General features: G+C 42.3%; 1 protein-coding gene across 1 annotated transcript in view; it reads left to right on the top strand.

Moving 5' to 3' along the window:
- CNTN5 (contactin 5) overlaps window positions 1-21,491 on the top strand; it is a 242,953-nt gene that overhangs the window by 92,689 nt on the left and 128,773 nt on the right. The window contains exons 7-9 of the mRNA XM_088668387.1: window positions 6,712-6,893; window positions 18,050-18,186; window positions 19,299-19,428. Coding sequence (XP_088524513.1) covers window positions 6,712-6,893; window positions 18,050-18,186; window positions 19,299-19,428 — 449 coding nt within the window. The remainder of the gene's footprint in view (window positions 1-6,711; window positions 6,894-18,049; window positions 18,187-19,298; window positions 19,429-21,491) is intronic.

The following is a 21,491-nucleotide window of genomic DNA, read 5'->3' as shown; positions in this document are numbered from 1 at the left end:
GGGTGAGACCCCCCCCCCCTTGGCCCTTCGTCAGAGTGAAGCAGGGAGGTTGGGCAGAGCCTCACAGAAGCATCACAGGATGGATAGTGAGATGAGTGAGGTTGGGGACATGCCAGTCCATCACTCCCATGCCCACCGCCTGAGACAATTGCCTCCACTTGCCTTATGGAGCTGCTGGCTCTGAGGGCACAGCTCTATGAATCCAACAGTCACCTAGTTAAGTCAACTAGGATGATGATTCCTCAATATTGTCTAAGAAGGACAGTGACAGAGAACATCTTCCTCTTTCGCTTTGAAAAAGAAGGAAAAGGAATTTGTTTGGTCCAATTTTCTTTTTGGCCAACTGACCCAATCCAGTGCTCCCAAACTTGTTTACAGTTCAAAACTCAACTTACCTAGATTTTGTGATGTGTGTTTTTGCTGTATGCTATAGATTGCACACCAAAGTATGCATTCCTCTTTAAAAACAAAAAAAAAACAAAAAACCCTATACCAAATTTTGTATTCTATGGAAAGGATTCACCGAAAAGCACTTGAAATTGTATTTTATGTGTGTGTGTGTGTGTGTGTGTGTGTGTGTGTGTTTTGTGATGAACTGTATGCAAAATGACTACAGCTGCCCAGAGTGGCTGGGGAAACCCAGCCAGCTGGGCAGGGTAGAAATATATTATTATTATTATTATTATTATTATTATTATTATTATTATTATTATTACAGTTTAAATGCAGGATTTTCACACGTTCTTCCAGAAAAAATCCAAACACCAAACAGGACAGACAGACTGATTACTGAGCACCAGAAAAGCTGAAATGGGATGGAATTAGCTGCTCCCAAGCCCATCCCCTGCTTTCTCACCTCTATCAAGCAAGAGAAAAAATAAAGGTTGAGAAGGAAACACCTTCAGTGCCTCGCACTTGAAACGAAAAACAAGAAAAGGCCTCTATTGCTAAACAGTGAAGGGTTATCTAGTAAGGCAGGCCTTCTACTAATAGCGAAGCAGGGCGATATTTAGTCTCTTGCAGTCCTTATCTCTCTTTTCCAGGCATCAGTACACAATTGGGGGGGACCAGGTACACCAAAACTGCTTTTGACTTCATTCTGTAATAATTAGATGAATGACATTTCAGGATTCAGCTGGAGGCTGAATCAGGAGGTAAACATGCCTGAAATTTCCTCCTCTTCTTAGGTTTTCATTTCATACAATTTCGCCTCCCCCCCCCTCCAAATAGCATTTACAAATGTTTCCATTGTTACCTTTCACCAGGCAATCATTAAGGAGCGAGGTCTCTTTATTGTTCAGCATTTTAGTGCAAAATAAACAAACGCCTGGCTATCACTGATTTCCAAATGCTGGGAGGCCTCTGCATTTCTGATTTCCTTGTGATTTCAGCTCAAAGCTGCCTCAGACAGCTTCGACTCCATTGTAATTGTGAGAATGACTTAAATTCCTGAGAGACATTCTGTGGTAGGCAATTGGCAGGAGTCCCGTAGAAGAGTCTGGGCTTTTAGTTACAGATTAATGATTTATTAATAGTGTTTATTTGGAGCTGCCAATCACCACGAGCTCCAGGAGCTAAAAACTAAAACAGGGAAAGAGCACCATGTGTGACTGTCAAACTCTGGCCACACGACTGGGTAGAGTGAGGGGTGGAAGTGCTGAAGAAAGAGAGTGCATGGCGAGCAAAGACCCTTTCAGTCAAGCGGGGGTTGTCTCCATTAGTCCATTCACTGAAATGGATTGTTGCAACGGGCCCTACATGGGGCTTCCCTTGAAGGCGATCCAGAAACTTCGATGGATCACAAATGCAGCAGCCAGATTGCTGGCTAGGGTGCTGTTTAGAACACATATGCAACTCCTGTTTTAAAACAGCTGCATTGGTTAATGGTTTGTTTCCACAAACCCCTCAACTGTCCCCGAAAAAAACAGAACACCCCGGGGGGGGGGTTCCCCATGAGAGCGTGGCGGCCATATTGCTCTCATGCGATTTTGGGACACAATATAACCAAGAAAAAAGCTTTTCTGGGGGCCACAATCTTGCGTGGCACCCCAAAACACACACCTGACCACCTTTTTGGGACCAGGATCATGCGACCGCCACGGGGGTGAGGCCCCAGAAGATAGCATCATATCTTGCACTCCATTGGAGGGTATGAAACGAGTCTTTAAAAAACCCCAAGAAACTTAGACCCCAAATGTCTTGCCTCCTTTCCTATTGGGTACTAAAGTTGGCAGAGGAGGCAGAAGAGGCTCTCTTAGTATCTTCGCCACCCTCAGAGGTTCAGGAGGGAGAGGCCTGCGAGAAGGTGTTGTATGTGGCAGCCATGAGTTGTGAAATTCCCTCTCCAGAATAAGGTGCATTTGGCATCTTCATTGCATAGCTTTTATTGAATGTCTTATACCGCCCTTCATCCGGGAAACACAGTGTGGTTTACCATATAAAAGCAAAAAAGTACACAGCATAATAACAAACAAAACAATACCTCCCGGTTTAATAAGCCTTAGCAACGGACAGAGGGTAACAGACAACTAAACCATACTCTAATCATACTCAAAGTAGACTCATTTAAGTCAAAGGATTAATTTGACTACTATTATCAATGAATAACAACCTGGATCCTATAAAGGTCATTTCCCTCAAAGCAAAACTGAAACAAAAAAGGGCATCAACTTCTCTAGAATATCTAGAAGTTGTGTTTTTGACTAAGCCATTCATATAGGCATTGTTGTTATAGGCATTGTTGTTGTTTAGTCGTTTAGTCGTGTCCGACTCTTTGTGACCTCATGGACCAGAGCACGCCAGGCATTCCTGTCTTCCACTGCCTCCTGCAGCTTGGTCAAATTCGTGTTCGTAGCTTCGAGAACACTGTCCAACCATCTCATCCTCTGTCATTTGCTTCTCCTTGTGCTCTCAATCTTTCCCAACATCAGGGTCTTTTCCAGGGAGTCTTCTCTTCTCATGAGACGGCCAAAGTATTGGAGCCTCAGCCTCAGGATCTGTCCTTCCAGTGAGCACTCAGGGCTGATTTCCTTCAGAATGGATAGGTTTGATATTCTTGCAGTCCATGGGACTCTCAAGAGTCTCCTCCAGCACCATAATTCAAAAGCATCAATTCTTCGGCGACCAGCCTTCTTGATGGTCTAGCTCTCACTTCCATACATCACTACTGGGAAAACCATAGCTTTAACTATACGGACCTTTGTCGGCAAGGTGATGTCTCTGCTTTTTAAGATGCTGTCTAGGTTTGTCATTGCTTTTCTCCCAAGAAGCAGGCCTCTTTTAATTTTGTGACTGCTGTCACCATCTGCAGTGATCAAGGAGCCCAAGAAAGTAAAATCTCTCACTGCCTCCATTTCTTCCCCTTCTATTTGCCAGGAGGTTTTGGGACCAGAGGCCATGATCTTGGGTTTTTTGATGTTGAGCTTCAGACCATCTTTTGCGCTCTCCTCTTTCACCCTCATTAAAAGGTTCTTTAATTCCTCCTCACTTTCTGCCATCAAGGTTGTGTCATCTGCATATCTGAGGTTGTTGATATTTCTTCCGGCAATCTTAAATCTGGCTTGGGATTTTATGCAAATAGGCATAAAAATATGCAAAAATAATAATAATCATAAAGTCTTCTGACAGTATTCTTGATTTTTCAGTCTTTCTATTTATTTTCTGCCGAAGTAACAGAGGAGAAATATCTGCATATACATATCCACACACACACACACATTCATCTCAGATATAAAATCCATGTGACTGGTGTCTTCTGTAAGGAAAATAAGATTCATTAAAGCAAGTTACAACTTGCCTGTGAATAGTGATTTGCAATTTGGGAGCAATTTCCTTTGAAATCATTAAAACTTTACAGCCAAAGTATTTTACTCTCCTTGAAAAATTGGCTTATTACTTCATCATCAGAGGGTGGGGGCAGTAAAATTTTGAAAGAGACTTGTTAATGGCCTAAGGAATGACATTTTTAAAAAAATCTTCCAGCATTTCTCCAGTTGTAATTGATAGCAGTAAAGTTGATGTGGCATACAATTAAAACAAGATAAAAAGTATAGTTAGATATCTTCAAAGTTTGCTGTGCCAAATTGCTTAGAAACTTTTGTGCCTCTTGAAATACATTAGAATGATTCTTCTTTCTATCTGAAATGTAGGAAGCTGTCTTATAAATGGCCAGACCATGCCTGTTTTTGTCTCAAGGAAAGGTATTTCTCATCACCTGCTCACTTAGCTTTCTATAGATATGTAGAGGTCATTTGTCCAAATTCCTGCTAAATACAAGACAAAGACCGTAGGATGCAACTTTTGATATTATATAACTTATTACATATTGTTGCTGTAATTAGACTTTCACCTTTGTGTGAATTGCTTTGAGCACATATTTAAGGGTAGAAAAGGTGGTTTATGAATTAGTTGATAATGACAGTAATTCTTCATTTACAAGTTGATCCTTTCATGCAGCAGCGCCTGTCCTTCAGAACTCCCTGCCTATTGACATTAGACTATATTGTTTCAGATGCCTGCCGAAAACTTTTTCATTTATGCAAGCCCACCCAGACTTAGAATTTTTGTTATCGGGATTCATTTTATAAGATTTACTAATTTAAATTATGGTTTTATCTGTATCGGGTTTTTTCATTGGTTTGTGGATTTTAGCAACAATTTTATTTGTACATCACTGAGAAAGCGCTTTGATTAAGCAGTTTATAAATTCGAGAACTAGACAGTCTCTGTACTCTGCACATGAGGGGTTCCTGCAGCTACCATCTCATCAGGATCTCAGTTCCACAGACTATAGGCATTAGCCTTTTGGTGTTGTGATATCTACCCATAGAAATTCCCTCCCATTAAATATTAGACAGGCACCCTATCTGTTGTCTTTTCTAAGCCTACTGAACACCTTCCATTTCCAACAAGCCTTTCAAGTAGATTTCATTCCCAGATTATATCAGCCTTAGAATTGTTTTCAGAGGTTTTTGTTTTTAGATAGTTTCACTGTTTTCTTGTTTGTGTGTTTGCCTCCCTCGAGACCTTTGGGATGAAGGGAAATGAAATTGAATAACAACAAAGATACTCCCGATGTGACCTGATCAATGCAGAAAAAAGTGGAACCATTCCTTTTATAACCAAGTTGCCAAAGATTGACCCTGAGCCATCTGCATGCAAAACATGTTTTCTGCCGTTGTGCTATCATCTGCTGCAGATTGCTTAAAGAGGCAGATGACAAGATAATTCTTCGCTGGTCTCTAGCCCATGCGCACGGAGAAACATAGAAACATAGAATTTTAGAGTTGGAAGTGAGCCCAAGGGTCTCCTAGTCCCTTCTGGAATGCAGGAATCTCAGCTGAAGCATCCATGACAGGTGGCCATCCAACCTCTGCTTAGAAACTTACAATGAAGGAGAGACCACAACCTCACGGGGGAGTCCATTCCATTGTCAAACAGGTCTTACCATCAGAAAGTTCTTCCTGGTTTTAGTCGGAATCTCCTTTCTTGTAATTGAAGCCATTGGTTCCAGTCCTACCCTTCAGAGCAAGCTTCACGGCTAAGTGTGGATTTTAACCCTGGTCTCTTGGGCCCTAGTTTTGCACTGTATCCATTGTACCACATTGGTTCTCTAAATATGCCAGTGGAGTTCACTGTAGTTCTCAGTTCCTTTATAATACCCTGTCTCTGTGTATCTCAATCTCACACACATCCTTACATTACCAATGCATGTGCATCAATATTCTTTTTTGTTCGCCCAGTATGGTGGTTGTTTTCCACCAATGTGCAGGGCTATATGTACTGTATATCCCTGTTGCATAAAAGAATCCCGATGCAATTTTAGGCATAAGTCCCTGAAGATTGCCTCCTTTCCCCTTTCTGTTTTTGCAGTGTTTTATTCATATGGAAATATGAACTGGTGACATAGATAGGGGTGGGAGGGATGCAAATGCGTTAGAGAAACTGTAAGCTGAGATAAACTCTGAATGCTCCAGTTCTGGTATTTATTTTAGAAGTTCTCCTAGATAAACTGGAATACATGAATGAATGAATGAATGAATGAATTCATTAATACGGTTGCAGACCAGCATCAACACGCACAATATCACAGATCATAAAACATATCAAAAATACAAAGGACAGTGTGAATATAACAAGGATTTAAATATAAAAATTAAAATTAATTATTAGCGTACCCCCTGTAGTTAACATTTAGGGGTTTGATCATTATTGATCATACCACTTGCTTCCTGCGATTGATTGCAGAAACACAAAATTTGGCTACGTTTAATGTAGTCTTGGGATTCTTGTCCTCTAGCAGTAGTTTTAAACTATGGTGTTCGGATTCTTTCATGAACTTTTGCAAAACAGGTGTAATAAAACATGAGGAATGTTAACACACAGCCCCGGCCCAAGCATCAGTCTTTGCATCAAGATTTCAGTGTGTGATGCTTTTCTCCGAGCTCATGAAAGATAATATATGTTCATTTTAAGTTCCATAGTTTAATAGCTGCGGGAGGGGAAAATTTACTCTCAAATAGCCAGGAAGTGTCCATGACAGAATTTATTAAATATTCTCAGTAGAAACGGAAATATATCAAGCAGTTCATGAGCCTTAATTGTGATTACACTTTATTGCTGCTTAGACGATTAAGTACTTAAATTAGCAGGTAACAGGATCTATATTCTTAATAGCAGCAGAGCTAATCATCACTTCACTCTCTATTTCAGCCCAGTTCCAACAATCTCATGGAGGAAAGTGAATGGCCCCAATCCAAGCAAAGCCCGACTGCGGAAGTCCCAAGCGGTTCTTGAAATTCCAAATGTGCAGCTGGAAGATGCAGGGACGTATGAATGTAAGGCTGAAAACTCACGGGGAAGGAATGTCTTCAGAGGACAGCTGCAAGTATACAGTATGTTGTTGTTGTTGTTGTTGTTAATTATTTTGCTTAATACCAAAATGAGCTTCTAAGCAGCTTACAGGTGTAAATAACGCTATTACACAAACATCAGAAAATAAACATCCAATAATTAAAATCCACAGAAAGACAATCCAATTAAAACATTTAAATATAAACATGTTATCATTGAAATAAGCAATAATCCAATTAAAACAAGACACTATTTCAAACAGGAGACAGGTTTGGAAATCAAGAAGATGCCTGTGTAAACAGGCCTGCTTTCAGAAGGCAGCAGAATGCCAATACAGATGGGATATTTCATATTTCAGCAGTAGTTAAGACTGAACAATCTCGCCATATGCATGAGGTTTATCTTATGAATATAGCAAAATTGTTCAGTCTTAACTTCTGGCTGCAAATCAGTGACTAGTCAGAAACCAAATGTAAGAAACTGCCCCTACTCATGTCTAAGTCCAACTGAGTTCATTGAAGCTTTCTGCAATCTGACCAGGAGGAGGTCTGCACAGAGCTACCAGTAGTTTCAATCATCTGAGAACTGTGCCCTACTGAGGGCCAGTTCACTTTCCTAATTTATTGCACAAATCTTACAAGGAGGTTACACCATGAGTAATATCCGGCTGATATTTACTCAGAATAGACCCATTCCAATTAATTATCATGACTAATTTAGACCCAAAAATTAGTTGGACACAACCACATGTCTAGTCTTTACTGAGCATTTTTTTCCTTACTTGTTTGCTGGGAGGATATGCAACAGCAAGGATCTATCCTGAATTCACCCTGATTTGCTTGTGAGGTGCTTATCCATCTTTCTGTTAACCATTTGTTAATCCCACAGTATTCAGGGCATTTCCCCATCACCTTTCTATCTATGAAAATGTCTTGTGTTTTTTAAGTGGATATGTTGCATCAAGGCAGTAGAGCATGTTAATCCATTTTATGTGCACAAAACTTCAGTTTCCAGTATGTGCCCGAATCTCTCCTCCAAAAGCTTAAGGACCTGGAGATGACATTGGATTGCATGTTTTCTTGAGGTTCTTATTATATACAGTGACCTTATTAAATATATTGAATGACCCCTAGATTTTTTTTTAATAGATGCATAATAAGTGCCAGAAACAAATGAATTGGCAGAAATCATTTGTAAGTATTATTGGTCCATCCCTAATATTCTCCCCCCACCCATAATTTACCTACCTGATTTAGCCATGTTGGTCTGAGTTGAAACAAAATTAAAAAAATTCCTTCAGTAGCACCTTAAAGACCAACTAAGTTTTTATTTTGGTATGAGCTTTCGTATGCATGCACATGAAGTGTGCATGCACACGAAAGCTCATACCAAAATAAAAACTTAGTTGGTCTTTAAGGTGCTACTGATGGCTAAATCAGATAACAATAGTTTTGACCATTGCTTTGGAGTGCACTAACCTTATTTTCACACAATTATGGGGGTTTTAGCTTCAAAAACAAGCCTTGGCTATAAGAGCCTGGCATCGCTACAGGTTCCTTTCTATAGTTTCTACAGTTAAGCAACCATCTTTTACACACCATTCCTTGAAGAGCTTCAGACAGGGTATTGGGATTAAACCTGTCATTCTGGGGAATGCTCTGATTTGCAATTCATCCTTAGGTACTAGCTTCCCTGTCTGCCTTAATCATGCTCAGTTTGTCAGTTGAATTTGATCCAGTTCACCATGGATGCTTTGGGGAATGCCCAAGAATGCACAGCGTCAGCCTGTCTGCTCTCATGCAATCACTGGCCGATTTGATTCCCAGCTTACCTAATGCTGACAACAAGATGTACCATGATTGCCTGATACAGCTGACACTCTGGAAACAATCACTGCTTCTGTCTCGGCCACTTGGCTTGACGTCCAGCCCTGCAAGTGACAAAAGACGCTTCATGTTCGATTTGGCAAGGCCCAAGATGCTTTGCAGGTTTCTAGTTTTTCTGGGTTATTTTTCTCCCCTTAAAAAAAAAAAGTGTTTTCCTCCTCCCATGTCATTTTAGTCACTTGCAATTTGTCGTGAACTTGTTGCCGCTGTTCAGCCCAGCATTCTAGTTGATTTCATGGCCCACTCAGGGTGCCTCTCAAAGTTTATGTCTCTGGGGAATCACTTCCACATTGACCTTTCTGCTGAGGAATGCCTGAGTGTGTCGGAAGAGACTGGGTAAATGTTTAAGGACACACAACTCAGCTCATGCAGGCTGCTGACCCATCTTGCTGGACCTCCCCATGGCCTCACCTGATCTTTGCACACCCTAGAATGGCAGTAGCCAAAGTGGTGCTCTGATCTAAACCACTGAGCCTCTTGGGCTTGCCGATCAGAAGGTCAGCGGTTTGAATATCCCCATAATGGGGTGAGCTCCAATTGCTCTGTCCCAGCTCCTGCTAACCTAGCAGTACAAAAGCACACCAGTACAAGTAGATAAATAGATACCGCTGTGGCGGGGAGGTAAATAGTGTTTGTGTGCACTCTGGTTTCCATCACAGTGTTCTGTTGGACCAGTAGCGGTTTAGTCATACTGCCCACATGACCCGGAAAGCTCCCTCGGCCTGAAGCGAGATGAGCATCGCAACCCCATAGATGCCTTTGACTGCACTTAACTGTCCAGGGGTCCTTTACCTTTACCTTTTTACCTGCCCTTCAGATGTTACCAGACTACAACTCCCATCATGCCAGACCACTGGCTGGGTGAAGCTGTCGAATTTGGGAGGAAAGAGCAAAACAGAAAGAATTCAATCTTAAATTCATTTCTCCACAATTACGAACCACCTTACAAATTAATTAATTTTTTAAAAATAAGAATATTTATTTACTCTTTAGTTTGATTTTTTCCCCCTAGGGTACACATTTTGTGTGCATTTTTGCCAGGATATGCAAAGCACTCTTGCTTGATATATTTCCCCCCTATGTTATTCTTATTAACATATGCATTTAGATGCATGTCTTGTACACATTACTAGGTTGGAGAGTTACATTTCAGAATTCAAAAAAGTGCAAATCTCAAAGTGTGGCTGTGTTCCAGTCCACATAGAATCATAGAAAGTTGGGACCACATGTTCATCTAGCAGGGGTCAGCAACTTTTTTCAGCCATGAGCTGGTCCACTGTCCCTCAGACCATGTGGTGGGCCAGACTATATTTTGAAGGGAAAAAATTTCCCCACAAATAACCCAGAGATGCATTTTAAATAAAAGCACACATTCTACTCATGTAAAAACACGCTGATTCCTGGACCATCCATGGGCCGGATTGAGAAGACGATTGGGTCACATCCGGCCCCCTGGCCTTAGGTTGCCTACCTCTGATTTCTAGTCCAACCCCCTGCAATGCAGGAATCCTTTGCCCAACATGGGGCTGGAACCCACAACCCTGTGATTAAGAGGCTCATGCTCTACCAACTGAGCTATCCGGATATTGTTTTGGATAGTGTGAATTTGGGAAGGTTGCCTTTAAATGAGAACTGAGTTGAATTTCTCCTCTATGCCTAAGTGAGGCTGATGGGAGTTGGAGTCTGTCCGCCTTTGCAGGGTCATGGCCTTTCCATCACTGCCCTACATTGTTTCTTCTTCCAAATTCAGAGTGAGTGAGTGAGAGAGAAGAAACTTTAAACATGCATTTATATAATTTGAGGGGAGATTACACACACACACACACACACACACACACACACACACACAGGGACGCAGGTGGCACTGTGGGTTAAACCACACAGCCTAGGGCTTGCCGATCAGAAGGTTGGCAGTTCGAATCCCTGCGATGGGGTGAGCTCCCATTGCTTGGTCCCAACTCGTGCCAACCTAGCAGTTCGAAAGCACGTCAAAGTGCAAGTAGATACTGTGTTTCTCCAAAAATAAGACACCATCTTATATTTATTTTTCCTTTTAAAAAAAACACACTATGGCTTATTTTCAGGGGATGTCTTATTTTTTTCCTCCTCCTCCTCCTCCTCCTCCTCCTCCTCCTCCTCCTCCTCCTGCCGCGGCCGGCATTGCTGCTGCGCCTATCACTATGTCTTATTTTCGGGGTATGGCTTATATTCCCTGAATGCTTAAAAATCCTGCTATGGATTATTTTATGACTACGTCTTAAAATAGGGGAAACAGGCTAAATAGGGACCGCTACAGCGGGAAGGTAAACGGCGTTTCCGTGTGCTGCTCTGGTTCGCCAGAAACGGCTTTGTCATACTGGCCACATGACCTGGAAGCTGTACGCCGGCTCCCTCTGCCAATAACGCAAGATGAGCGCGCAACCCCAGAGTCGGTCACGACTGGACCTAATGGTCAGGGGTCCCTTTACCTTTACACACACACACACACACACACACACACACACACACACACACACACTATTAATGCAGAAACCATGGATTGGAATTATGGTTAAAAGTAATAGATCCATCCATCCTCACTTCCAGGAAACTGCAGTAAGTGATCTTGAGATTAGCGAGGCATCAGTCTAAATGGGGAAAGGAGTGCAATAACTTTATATAATTGTAATGTTCCTGTTCAATCCCCCACCCCCAATGGGCCAGAATGATTGCATTCATTCTTTGGCTGCAGATGCATAAATGAGAGTTGCAAGATCCTTATCTCCTAGAAATGAGAGGTGCCGGGACATGTTTCTAGGGGGGGGGGCAGTGTTTTGTGCAGGACTGCAGAATCAGGGGCACACTTTTGCTCTAAAGTGTCTCTGAATCCTTTTAAACTGTGTTATGTTGTATTACTTTAAACTGTGTGTTTTTTGTATTATTATTATTTTAAATAGTACCAACAGCATTTTTGTAATTACATGGCAGCAAAACACTCCAGACCCGAATATCTTATCAGCGCAAACTTAATGTTCTAATTAAAGTAAACAATTGGCTGACTTGGTTAGTCTCATTAATTTTTTCCTTTCTCATAAATGGCGAACGGTGCCCATTTATCACAAGAGGGTCTTTGCTTGAGCTGCTTTCTGTTAGTCACATATAAAAATAGTTTAATTTTTGCAATTTGCCATAATTATGTTAACAATTGCTCTATTGTAGGATTCCTTTTCCCTTTCCATTCTTTGCCTAGTATGATTTTCACCAAAAGTAAGGTAGCATTGACCATCCCTCTTTGATAGTTTGACCCCACTTACTTGAATTACATTTTTTAAAATGGACTTAACCATTAGAAATAAACTTGATCATCCTCAACAACACAATATCCTTTTCACTTCACCAGACAAACCTGAATGCTTTAAAGTGTTAACTAAGAGCATAGGGCACTAGAAATACACATGCAATCTATCACTTTCTGGCAGTCTACTATTTGGAGGAAGCATGCTCGTTCCATCTTCATTGAGTTATTGTTTTCCTAAGAAGCTCCTTGATAAAATTGGGTTGTAATTTAGTATAATTTAGTGCTGCTTTAAAACTCATTTATTAATATGCATTCTTAGCTTTCTAAACATCAGAAGACCTAAGCAGCTTACAATAAATGTAAACATATACAGAGGAAATATTACAGTTAGACAAGGCAGTAGTAAACAATGATAAATCATGTCCTTCCCCCCTCTGTTGTACATTTATTCTCATGCATATAGACATAATGGGTTGGTTCACACATAACACCATGCCATGGTTTGTTTAACAAACAATCAGTTGTTTCACAGATGATGAAATAAAACATGGCTTGCATCTCCAAAGTTTGTTTTGTTTTGTTTTGCTGCAGCTCCAGCATCAAGCCTTGGTAGCTCTGTGAGCTTCTTGGGTGAGGGGGCCAAACAAACCATGGTTAATGAAGGGTGCTGGCTCACATCGTACTTAAACCAAGGGACATAAGCAAAACAGCAAACCATGGCAAAAGTGTGTACACTCATTGCTTTGCACAACTCCCCTATTGTGCACACAGATCAACTGGATGGCAAATCATTTTCTTTGTTAGGATTGTTTATTTGCACTCAGAAAATTTCAAGCCTCTGAAATAATGATGTTCTACTTAATAAGCAGCCATTTTTAAAGGATAGTTTCTCTGCCCTTTCCCTAAAAGTCATGACAGTCATGCATATACAAAATTTGATATAAATTTGATATAAATTCATGCAAGCAGATATGTACCGCCTGCGCTGTAAATCAGATAATCCCTGGTTCAAATCTCTCCTTAGCCACTTGGTGGCCTTAGCAAAGCCATTCTCCCTCTGGCTTAAGTGCAACATATGGCTATTTCGACCCCAACCTTCTAGTGCTGATGTGCCACTCAGGGAAGCTTACAAGAATTTAAAACCATGATGTCAAAGTTCAAGAAAAAGGCATAAAAATACAACAGAGCTGGGGACGTAAGTAAAACATTACCTTTTCAGTGGATATTTACCTCTAGCCTTCCAAAGCAGGTTTTGAGGGTGAATCAGGGTCTGCTTGGGGAGAGAAGGGGCAATTTCCATTCTGGACAGACGTCTCTTGCACTAGCAGAACAGGAAAATTGGATAGTGCCCAATATTTTTTTTTTAAAAAAAGAGTTATTATTGTTTTTTGCCACATGCAGGCTCATAAAGATTTAATCATTGCAACCAATTATTTATTGTAACAGAAAATAAGGGGAAATGCCCCTTTTAAAGTGATATCTGCCACATTGCGACAGCTGAGCAGATCTGAGCGCCCTTGGAAGCCCCTTGAGGGAGGATATAAATGCATTTAAAATACAGATTTTTTGTAAGTGCTCATTTTGCTGCTGTCAAGAAGTCTGTAATCAATGTAGACGCTATTCAGGGGGTCTGTTCACTGATGATGATGATGATGATGTAGAAAAGAAGAGAACTCTGAAGACATTTGAAGCACATGGGACCCTGTTGTTAAATATATCAAAGAAAAGTTGGGAATTTCAGGGTCAGGAATAAATTTCAATAAAAGAATTAGTTCTGCTTCCCAACTATCCACGGCCACTCTTTTAAGATCAAAAGTTGTTACTCCGTTTTTCTGACGGAACAATTGGTCAAATATCCGTAGAGCATGAGACTCTTATTTTCAGGGCTGTGGTTTTGAGCCCCATGTTGGGCAAAAAGCTTCCTGCGTTGCTGGGGGTTGAACTAAAAGACCCTCGTGGCCCCTTCCAACTCTACAATTCTATGAATTACTGCAACCAGTAACTATTATTTTAAACCCAGGGCGATGTTTTCAAGCAGTGCTTCTGGGGTATTGGCATGTAATCCCAGCCTTCATAATATTTTAGCATAATAAGTGCATGCATGGATCTCCAACCCTTGCCTTCAGATGCAAATCTAACAGCACAATCCTATATACGTTTCTTCAGAAGTCAGTACCACTGAGTTCACTGGGGCTTACTCCCAGCTAAGTACGCATATAACTGCAGCCTAAATGCAAGCTTGATGTCTATTCCGTGCAATCCTCAGGAAGAACTGCCAAGCCTTTGCTGCCGCTTCTTGGAACACTGATTGGTGGCTGGTCAAATACCAAACAGATTATAAGATTTATTTTTTAAATTCTGTCCAGCACAAGGACTGCTATTAAAGTGCTTTATTGATTTTGTTCTGTGCGAAATAGATCCGTCGCTGTGCTAACTCTCAATTGCTAACCAACCCTGCCAGATATATTATTCTGCATTCCTTGATGTCAAGGCCATTGACATCTGATACTCTGCAGTGCCTCACAGAAGAGATTTAAAAGCTTTCCTCTTCAGTGCATTGGATTAATGAGTTAAGCCTTATTAATTTGAGAAGGCGCTTTTTTTTCTTCCCCTTTGGAAGTTGGCATCTGTACCATAGCTAGTTATTAAGGCCTCAAGCCTACAACATCAGCTGCTGTTGTTCACCCATTGTGTTGACTGGGGGAATCGTATTCAGAGCTAGGCTGACAGGCAGAGTACTCTGCAGAGCTAGGAATTCCCCAGACCACAAGAAGCTTTACACAGAAAATGAAAGGCATAAAGGCCAGAGAATGGCCTAAGCTCTGATAATGCTGTTACACTAGCTCTGTGCAGGCAATATTCCATGCAGAAATCAATTTATGCTGGGGCGCTCCCAACAACAAACGTTGATTCTTCCCTGTTAATGAATTATTGTTGCCAAAACTCATAATCACCTGTTATGGAATGTGAATTTGCTCAGCTAAATAATACTCAGGCGCAGTATGAATCAGATATGGCTTCCCTCAACGATTCTTCCACGGCTTGCGATGGAAAGTGAGAGTTTTCACACAAATATGGGGAGTACTCAGAAAACAAGGCAGAAGCAGAGAGAGAGAGAGCTGATTCTTAAAATACTCATAATCGGTGTGTTTTTGTGTGATGTGTGGTGAGAGACCGCATTCTTCTGAATACCATAGGAGCCAGAGAAGAGGAGATGGCTGTTGCATTCAGGCCCTGCTTGTGGGCTTCCCATGGGCACCTTGCTGGCCATTGTAAGAACAGAGGGTTGGACTCTTTTTTTGATAGAGTTACAAACTTGGTGGATAGTCAGGGGAATGCTGTGTATTTTGATTTCAGTAAGGTTTTTTTTTCAAATAATTTTCATTCCTTTTCCAAATACAAAATCACAAAAAACCAAACAAAAACTCAGAACAATATATAAAACAAAGAAAAATAAAACAAAAATACAGTGGTACCTCGGTTTATGAACACAATTGGTTCTGGAAGTCTGTTCATAAACTGAAGCGTTCATAAACTGAAACGAACTTTCCCATTGAAAGTAATGGAAAGTGGATTAATCTGTTCCAGACGGGTCCGCGGAGTACTCAACCTGAAGCGTTCATAAACTGAAGCGAACTTTCCCATTGAAAGTAATGGAAAGTGGATTAATCCATTCCAGACGGGTCCGTGGAGTACTCAACCTGAAGCGTACTTAACCCGAAGTATGGGTGTAATTGGTTCCGGAAGTCTGTTCATAAACTGAAGCGTTCATAAACTGAAGTGAACTTTCCCATTGAAAGTAATGGAAAGTGAATTAATCCGTTCCAGATGGGTCCGTGGCGTTCATAAACTGAAAATTCGTAAACCGAGGTGTTCATAAACCGAGGTTCCACTGTACAACATAACAAAAAGAAAAACTTCTCAAATCTTATATTATTTACTTACCATTGTTGACTTCCTCGATTCCCCCTCACTGGGTCCATTATATAATCCAATTAAGCAGTTTTCATCTTATCTCTTAAATTAATCTAACACATTTCATCATTAACACTCAAATACCCTATTCTAAAAATATCATCTATTCTCCACCAATAATTAATCAATTTATCCAAATCAAAAAATATTTCCCCTTCCTTTATCTTCTGTTTCTCCCCTTAGCCTAGAAATTGTTACCGAGAACTTTCCGTAAATTTAAATATTAATTCTTATATCATATAGACATTTAAACCCATTATATCAAATTTAACCCCCCTTCCCCTGAACTCCGGGTCTCCCAGATTCATCAGCGAGTTCCATAAGTCATTCCCGTTTCGGACCATCAAAATCAGTCAAAGAAATGACTGTCCCAGCCTACCCACCATTCTTCTTCAATCATCCCCTGGTATCTCCCCAATTCTTCAAATACTGTAATACATAACCATCCAACAATAATTCCCTTCTCCAGCCCTTTCTCAGTTTTTATTCCCTTTGGATTCTGACCCCAGTATGGATCCTGCCCTCCCTCTCTCACTGGGAGGACATTACTCCATGCTGGTTCTTCTTTGGTGACTCCTTGGATCAGGCAGATGTTCTGTCCCCCCCCCCTCTCACTGGGGGAACTTTAAATTCCATTACACTGTCCAAGACTGGTGGTTGATTTCAGCCAGGCTTTTGACAAAGTGCCCCATGATCTTCTTGTGGAGAAGCTGGTCACATGTGGGCTGGATGAGGTAATTGTTAGGTAGATTAGTTGTTGTTGTTGTTTAGTCGTTTAGTCGTGTCCGACTCTTCGTGACCCCACGGACCATAGCACGCCAGGCACTCCTGTCTTCCACTGCCTCCCGCAGTTTGGTCAAACTCATGTTCGTAGCTTCGAGAACACTGTCCAACCATCTTGTCCTCTGTCGTCCCCTTCTCCTTGTGCCCTCCATCTTTCCCAGCATCAAGGTCTTTTCCAAGGATTCTTCTCTTCTCATGAGGTGGCCAAAGTATTGGAGCCTCAGCTTCACGATCTGTCCTTCCAGGGAGCACTCAGGGCTGATTTCCTTAAGAATGGATAGGTTTGATCTTCTAGCAGTCCATGGGACTCTCAAGAGTCTCCTCCAGCACCATAATTCAAAAGCATCAATTCTTCGGCGATCAGCCTTCTTTATGGTCCAGCTCTCAAGGTAGATTAGTAGCTGCACCCAAAGAATGTTCACTAATGGTTCCTCATCATCCTGGGGTGTGTGTGTGACAATTGGGGTGCTGTAGGGTTCTGTCCTGGGACCGTTGTTGTTCAATGTCTTTATAAATGACTTGGATGAAGGAATTGAGGGGATGCTCATCAAATTTGCAGGTGACACCAAACTGGGAGGGGGTAGCCAATGCTGCTGAAGACAGAATTGGGATTCAAGATGACCTTAACAGATTGGATAACTGGGACCAAAACAGGGATGATACTGGAGGGGAGTTTCCCCACCCCTACAGAAGTATAGTGTCCCGATCAAGGGAAGTAATGGTACCCCTTGGTCAGACCACATATGGAATACTGTTTCTGGTTTTGGGTCTCACAATTTAAGAAGGATGTTGACAAGCTGAAACGTGTGCAAAGGAGGGCAACCAAGATGATCAAGCGCCTGGAAGCCAAGCTTTATGAGGAAAGGTTGAAGGGGTTGGGTAATTTAATAAGATCCATACACCACTTAATCTACAAAAATACTCTAAGCCGCTTACATGAAGCAATATAAAATGTGCAGAAGAAAATGCTGATGAAATCAAACTTTAAAAATAAGGGGTTGTATCCAGCCCTCTGGAACTGATTTCGAGGGTGCAGGGTGATGGAGGAAGAGGAGGGGGACAGGAGGGGTAGGAGAAGCTTCACTACGTGCACAGGAGTATGTTGTACCAGTGGAACTGCAGCATTGGATATGACCCATGTAGATGTAACGTTTATCAGAATGCAATGACAGCAGTTTAAAAACAAATGTACACAATGGCATTTCATGATTTAATAGACTTAGCTATAGTTTCAGCAGTATCAAGCACTGTGATCCTGTTCTGTTATTTTTGGCAGCATACCCACATTGGGTGGAGAGGCTTAATGATACCCAGTTAGACAGTGGAGATCAGCTCCGATGGGAATGCAAAGCTACTGGGAAGCCAAGACCCACCTATCGATGGCTGAGAAATGGAACACCTCTCTGGCCAGAGGTAAGTGTGCAGTTAGTTTTGCTTTGCTTTCTGAGCACATTTCTGTCAGGGTCAGGGTTTGTGTGTTGTGCTTACCTTGCTTTTGAGGCGAGTGTTTCATTGAACAAATGATTCAACAAATCATTGAACCACTGGTCTGCAGCCCTCTGGGAAGGGATGGAGGGAAATCCAGTTCAGTCTGCATTTATAAGTGAACCTGCCTGATTTGTACTTTTCAAAATACTACAGGAACCAAAACATAGCTGGGCCATCCTTCAAAATTCACTCCTCTCTGAATTTTGCACTGGGGTCCTTCATATGTCTAATGTTTACAAATATGCTCATATACATTATACACCTGCATACATAATGAGTGTATTTAAATGCACATATTAGTGAAAATAGCATGGAAAAATGAATTGTATTTTGGGAATCTGCTTGCAAAAGTATGCATATTGGGAGCAATTCACACCCAAATCCAATCTTAGGTTGACAAAATGAAAAAATTGAAACTGTCAGATTCTGGCATCCATATGTCTGGGTTGCCTGTGCTTCATTTGAAGCCCCAGGAATGCTGGCTCCTTCTGTGAAGCTTGTTCAGATCAGGAAGTTCAGGCAGCCAGGGAGGCTGCTGAATGCTGTAGAAATGCTGTAAAAGTAGGGCAAGTTCCAAATCCTGCACCCACTGAAATTCTCCAGAAATTCTGAAGAATCCTCTGAGGACAAAGCAGGAAAATGGAAGCCTTTTTCACAGGGGAGGAAAACTTTCAGCTCTGTACTGAGATCTTTAATCTCAAATGAACCAGGTCTGACGCATCATAGACCCAGGCGGCAGTGAGTCAGCCAGTTAAAATTGTGGTATTTCGTGCAGCCATCGGGTTCTAATCACATTTCAGCTGAAAGAGGATAATCCCAGGCTATAACCATTGTGTGCACTTTTCAGCATCTAAAACATTTCAGCATAAAGGGTGAAGCAAAAGAACAGCCACCATAATTATAACACAGGAAGCTACTTTTGTGCATCTTCACTTATATGAACCTGCCCGCCTCTTCCTATTCTGTAAAGCTGAAAACCCGACAAATCTTCCTGGTTTTGTTTGCTTTTGTAGAATTATTTTCCTGTTTCATTGCAGAGCAGGATTGAGATGGTTAATGGTGTACTGCTGATCCACAGTGTCAATCAGTCTGATGCTGGAATGTACCAGTGCGTAGCCGAAAACAAGCACGGAGCCATTTACACCAGCGCCGAGTTGAGGATTTTGGGTGTGTACTTAAGAAGGTTGCTCTGTTTACATTTTATTATTAAGAATACGCTGCTGGGATAGGGGACAGCTGGGGAAGGGAGGACCGTAGGTTAGTGGTAGGGCATCTGCCTTGCTTGCAGAAGGTAACAAGTTCGATCTCTGGCATCTCCAGGCAGGGCTGGGAGAGAGACTGGGCAGAGGAGGAATGGTGGCGAGGAAGAAGACAGTTCAGAATTACAACACGGGTTTGAGGGAGGTCACAGCTCAGAGGAAAATGAGGGGGAAAGTTGGGAAAATATGGGCGAGGAGGAGCAGGCAGAGCTGGAGCAGCAGCTGGCTGACACATCACTAGAAATAATAATAATAATAATAATAATAATAATAATAATAATAATAACAATAATAATTTATTTGTACCCCACCCATCTAGCTGGGTCTCCTCAGCCACTCTGGGCGGCTTCCAACAAAGATTAAAAATACATTAAAATGTCACACATTAGAAACTTCCCTAAACAGGGCTGCCTTCAGATGTCTTCTAAATGCCAGGTAGTTGTTGATCTCTTTGACATCTGATGGGAGGGCGTTCCACAGGGCGGGTGCCACTACTGAGAAGGCCCTCTGCCTGGTACCCTATAGCTTTGCTTCTTGCAGTGAGGGAACTGCCAGAAGGCCCTCGGCGCTGGACCTCGGTGTCCGGGCAGAATGATGGGGCTGGAGACGCTCCTTCAGGTATACTGGGCTGAGGCCGTTTAGGGCTTTAAAGGTCAGCACCAACACTTTGAATTGTGCTCAGAAACGTACTGGGAGCCAATGTAGGTCTTTTGGGACCGTTGTTATATGGTCTCAGTGGTCGCTCCCAGTCACCAGTCTAGCTGCTGCATTCTGGATTAGTTGTAGTTTCTGGGTCACCTTCAAAGCATTCCAGACCCTCCATCTCGCAGAACCTGGTGAGCCTTAAAAGTAGGAGAGCAAAGAGCTCAGAGACAGATGGTCCTAAGCGAGAACCATAAGGGGGATGGTGCTGTTGATGAATTAGAAAGTAGGGGAAAAGTGGGGTGGAGATTTACTCGGGACAACACCATTTTCCCAAGAGGCTGGATCTCCTAGCCTCTCTCTGTGAAAACTGAATAAAAAGCAGATGGTAAGGACTTTTCCTTGTCTTATCCGTCCCTGGCAACCTGCTGTGGGGGTTGGTTCCTCTGCCGCCTGACAGCGAGTCACTGCCAGTCAGCAAGGTCAATGCTGAACTAGAGGGACCACTGATCTGACTCCGTATAAGGCTTCCTGTGTTTGTGGGACAATCTACCTAGTCTCACTCAGTGGTGAAGCATGGGCAGGTCCACAGGAGTGGTTGCCCTGGGTGTCAAAACTCTCAGGGGTGCAAAATTTCAAAAGAAAAAGAAAGTAGTAATAACAAGTGGGAAAAAATAGTGTTCCCTCCCAATCACATAGAAAATCTCCCACTGTTCATATGAGCGGACTGAGGAGCAGATTTGGGCTGTGGCCGGTTGCTAGGGCGCCTCTGCACAAGTTTTAGAAAAATGCCGGCTCCTGACCAATCCCCCGTCCTGCTCTCCACTGTGCTTGATGCTCACAGGGCACCATGCCTGCCACTCAAGTAGGTCGCCGGATTGTTGCTTCTTCGTTCCAACTTCCAGCCTATCAGCATGCGGTGCTGAGGAACTCTGCCCTACACCACATGGCCACCCCCTTGCCACCTGGTGCTGTTGGTGGCTTTGGTGGCACATGGAATGGGAGGACAAGTGGGCTATCAGCCACGGAGCGATCAATGGAGAGGGTTGGGGCAAGGCGTTGGTGCCGAGAGAGAATGAGCGTTCTCCTCCCACCAGAAGCTGATCCTGACTCTGTAGAGGAAGCTTCTGGGTCTCTGGGGGCACAATACTTGCCATGCACAGGGCGCTGGCAATCCACGCTACGCCACTGGTCCCACTGAAATGATGGCAGATTTGCCCGTAATAAATCAAGAGAACCTGGGTCGCCAGCCTTGGCAGAACACATTATAAGGCAGACGTGAGGAATCTCTGCTCCTCCAGATGTTACTTATCTATAACTCTGTGTGCC

This window comes from Zootoca vivipara, chromosome 4 (assembly GCF_965207765.1).
Source record: "Zootoca vivipara chromosome 4, rZooViv2.hap1.1, whole genome shotgun sequence".
Taxonomy (NCBI): domain Eukaryota; kingdom Metazoa; phylum Chordata; class Lepidosauria; order Squamata; family Lacertidae; genus Zootoca; species Zootoca vivipara.
Note: the sequence above shows the minus strand (reverse complement) of the source record. Positions and strands in the feature narration are given on the sequence as shown.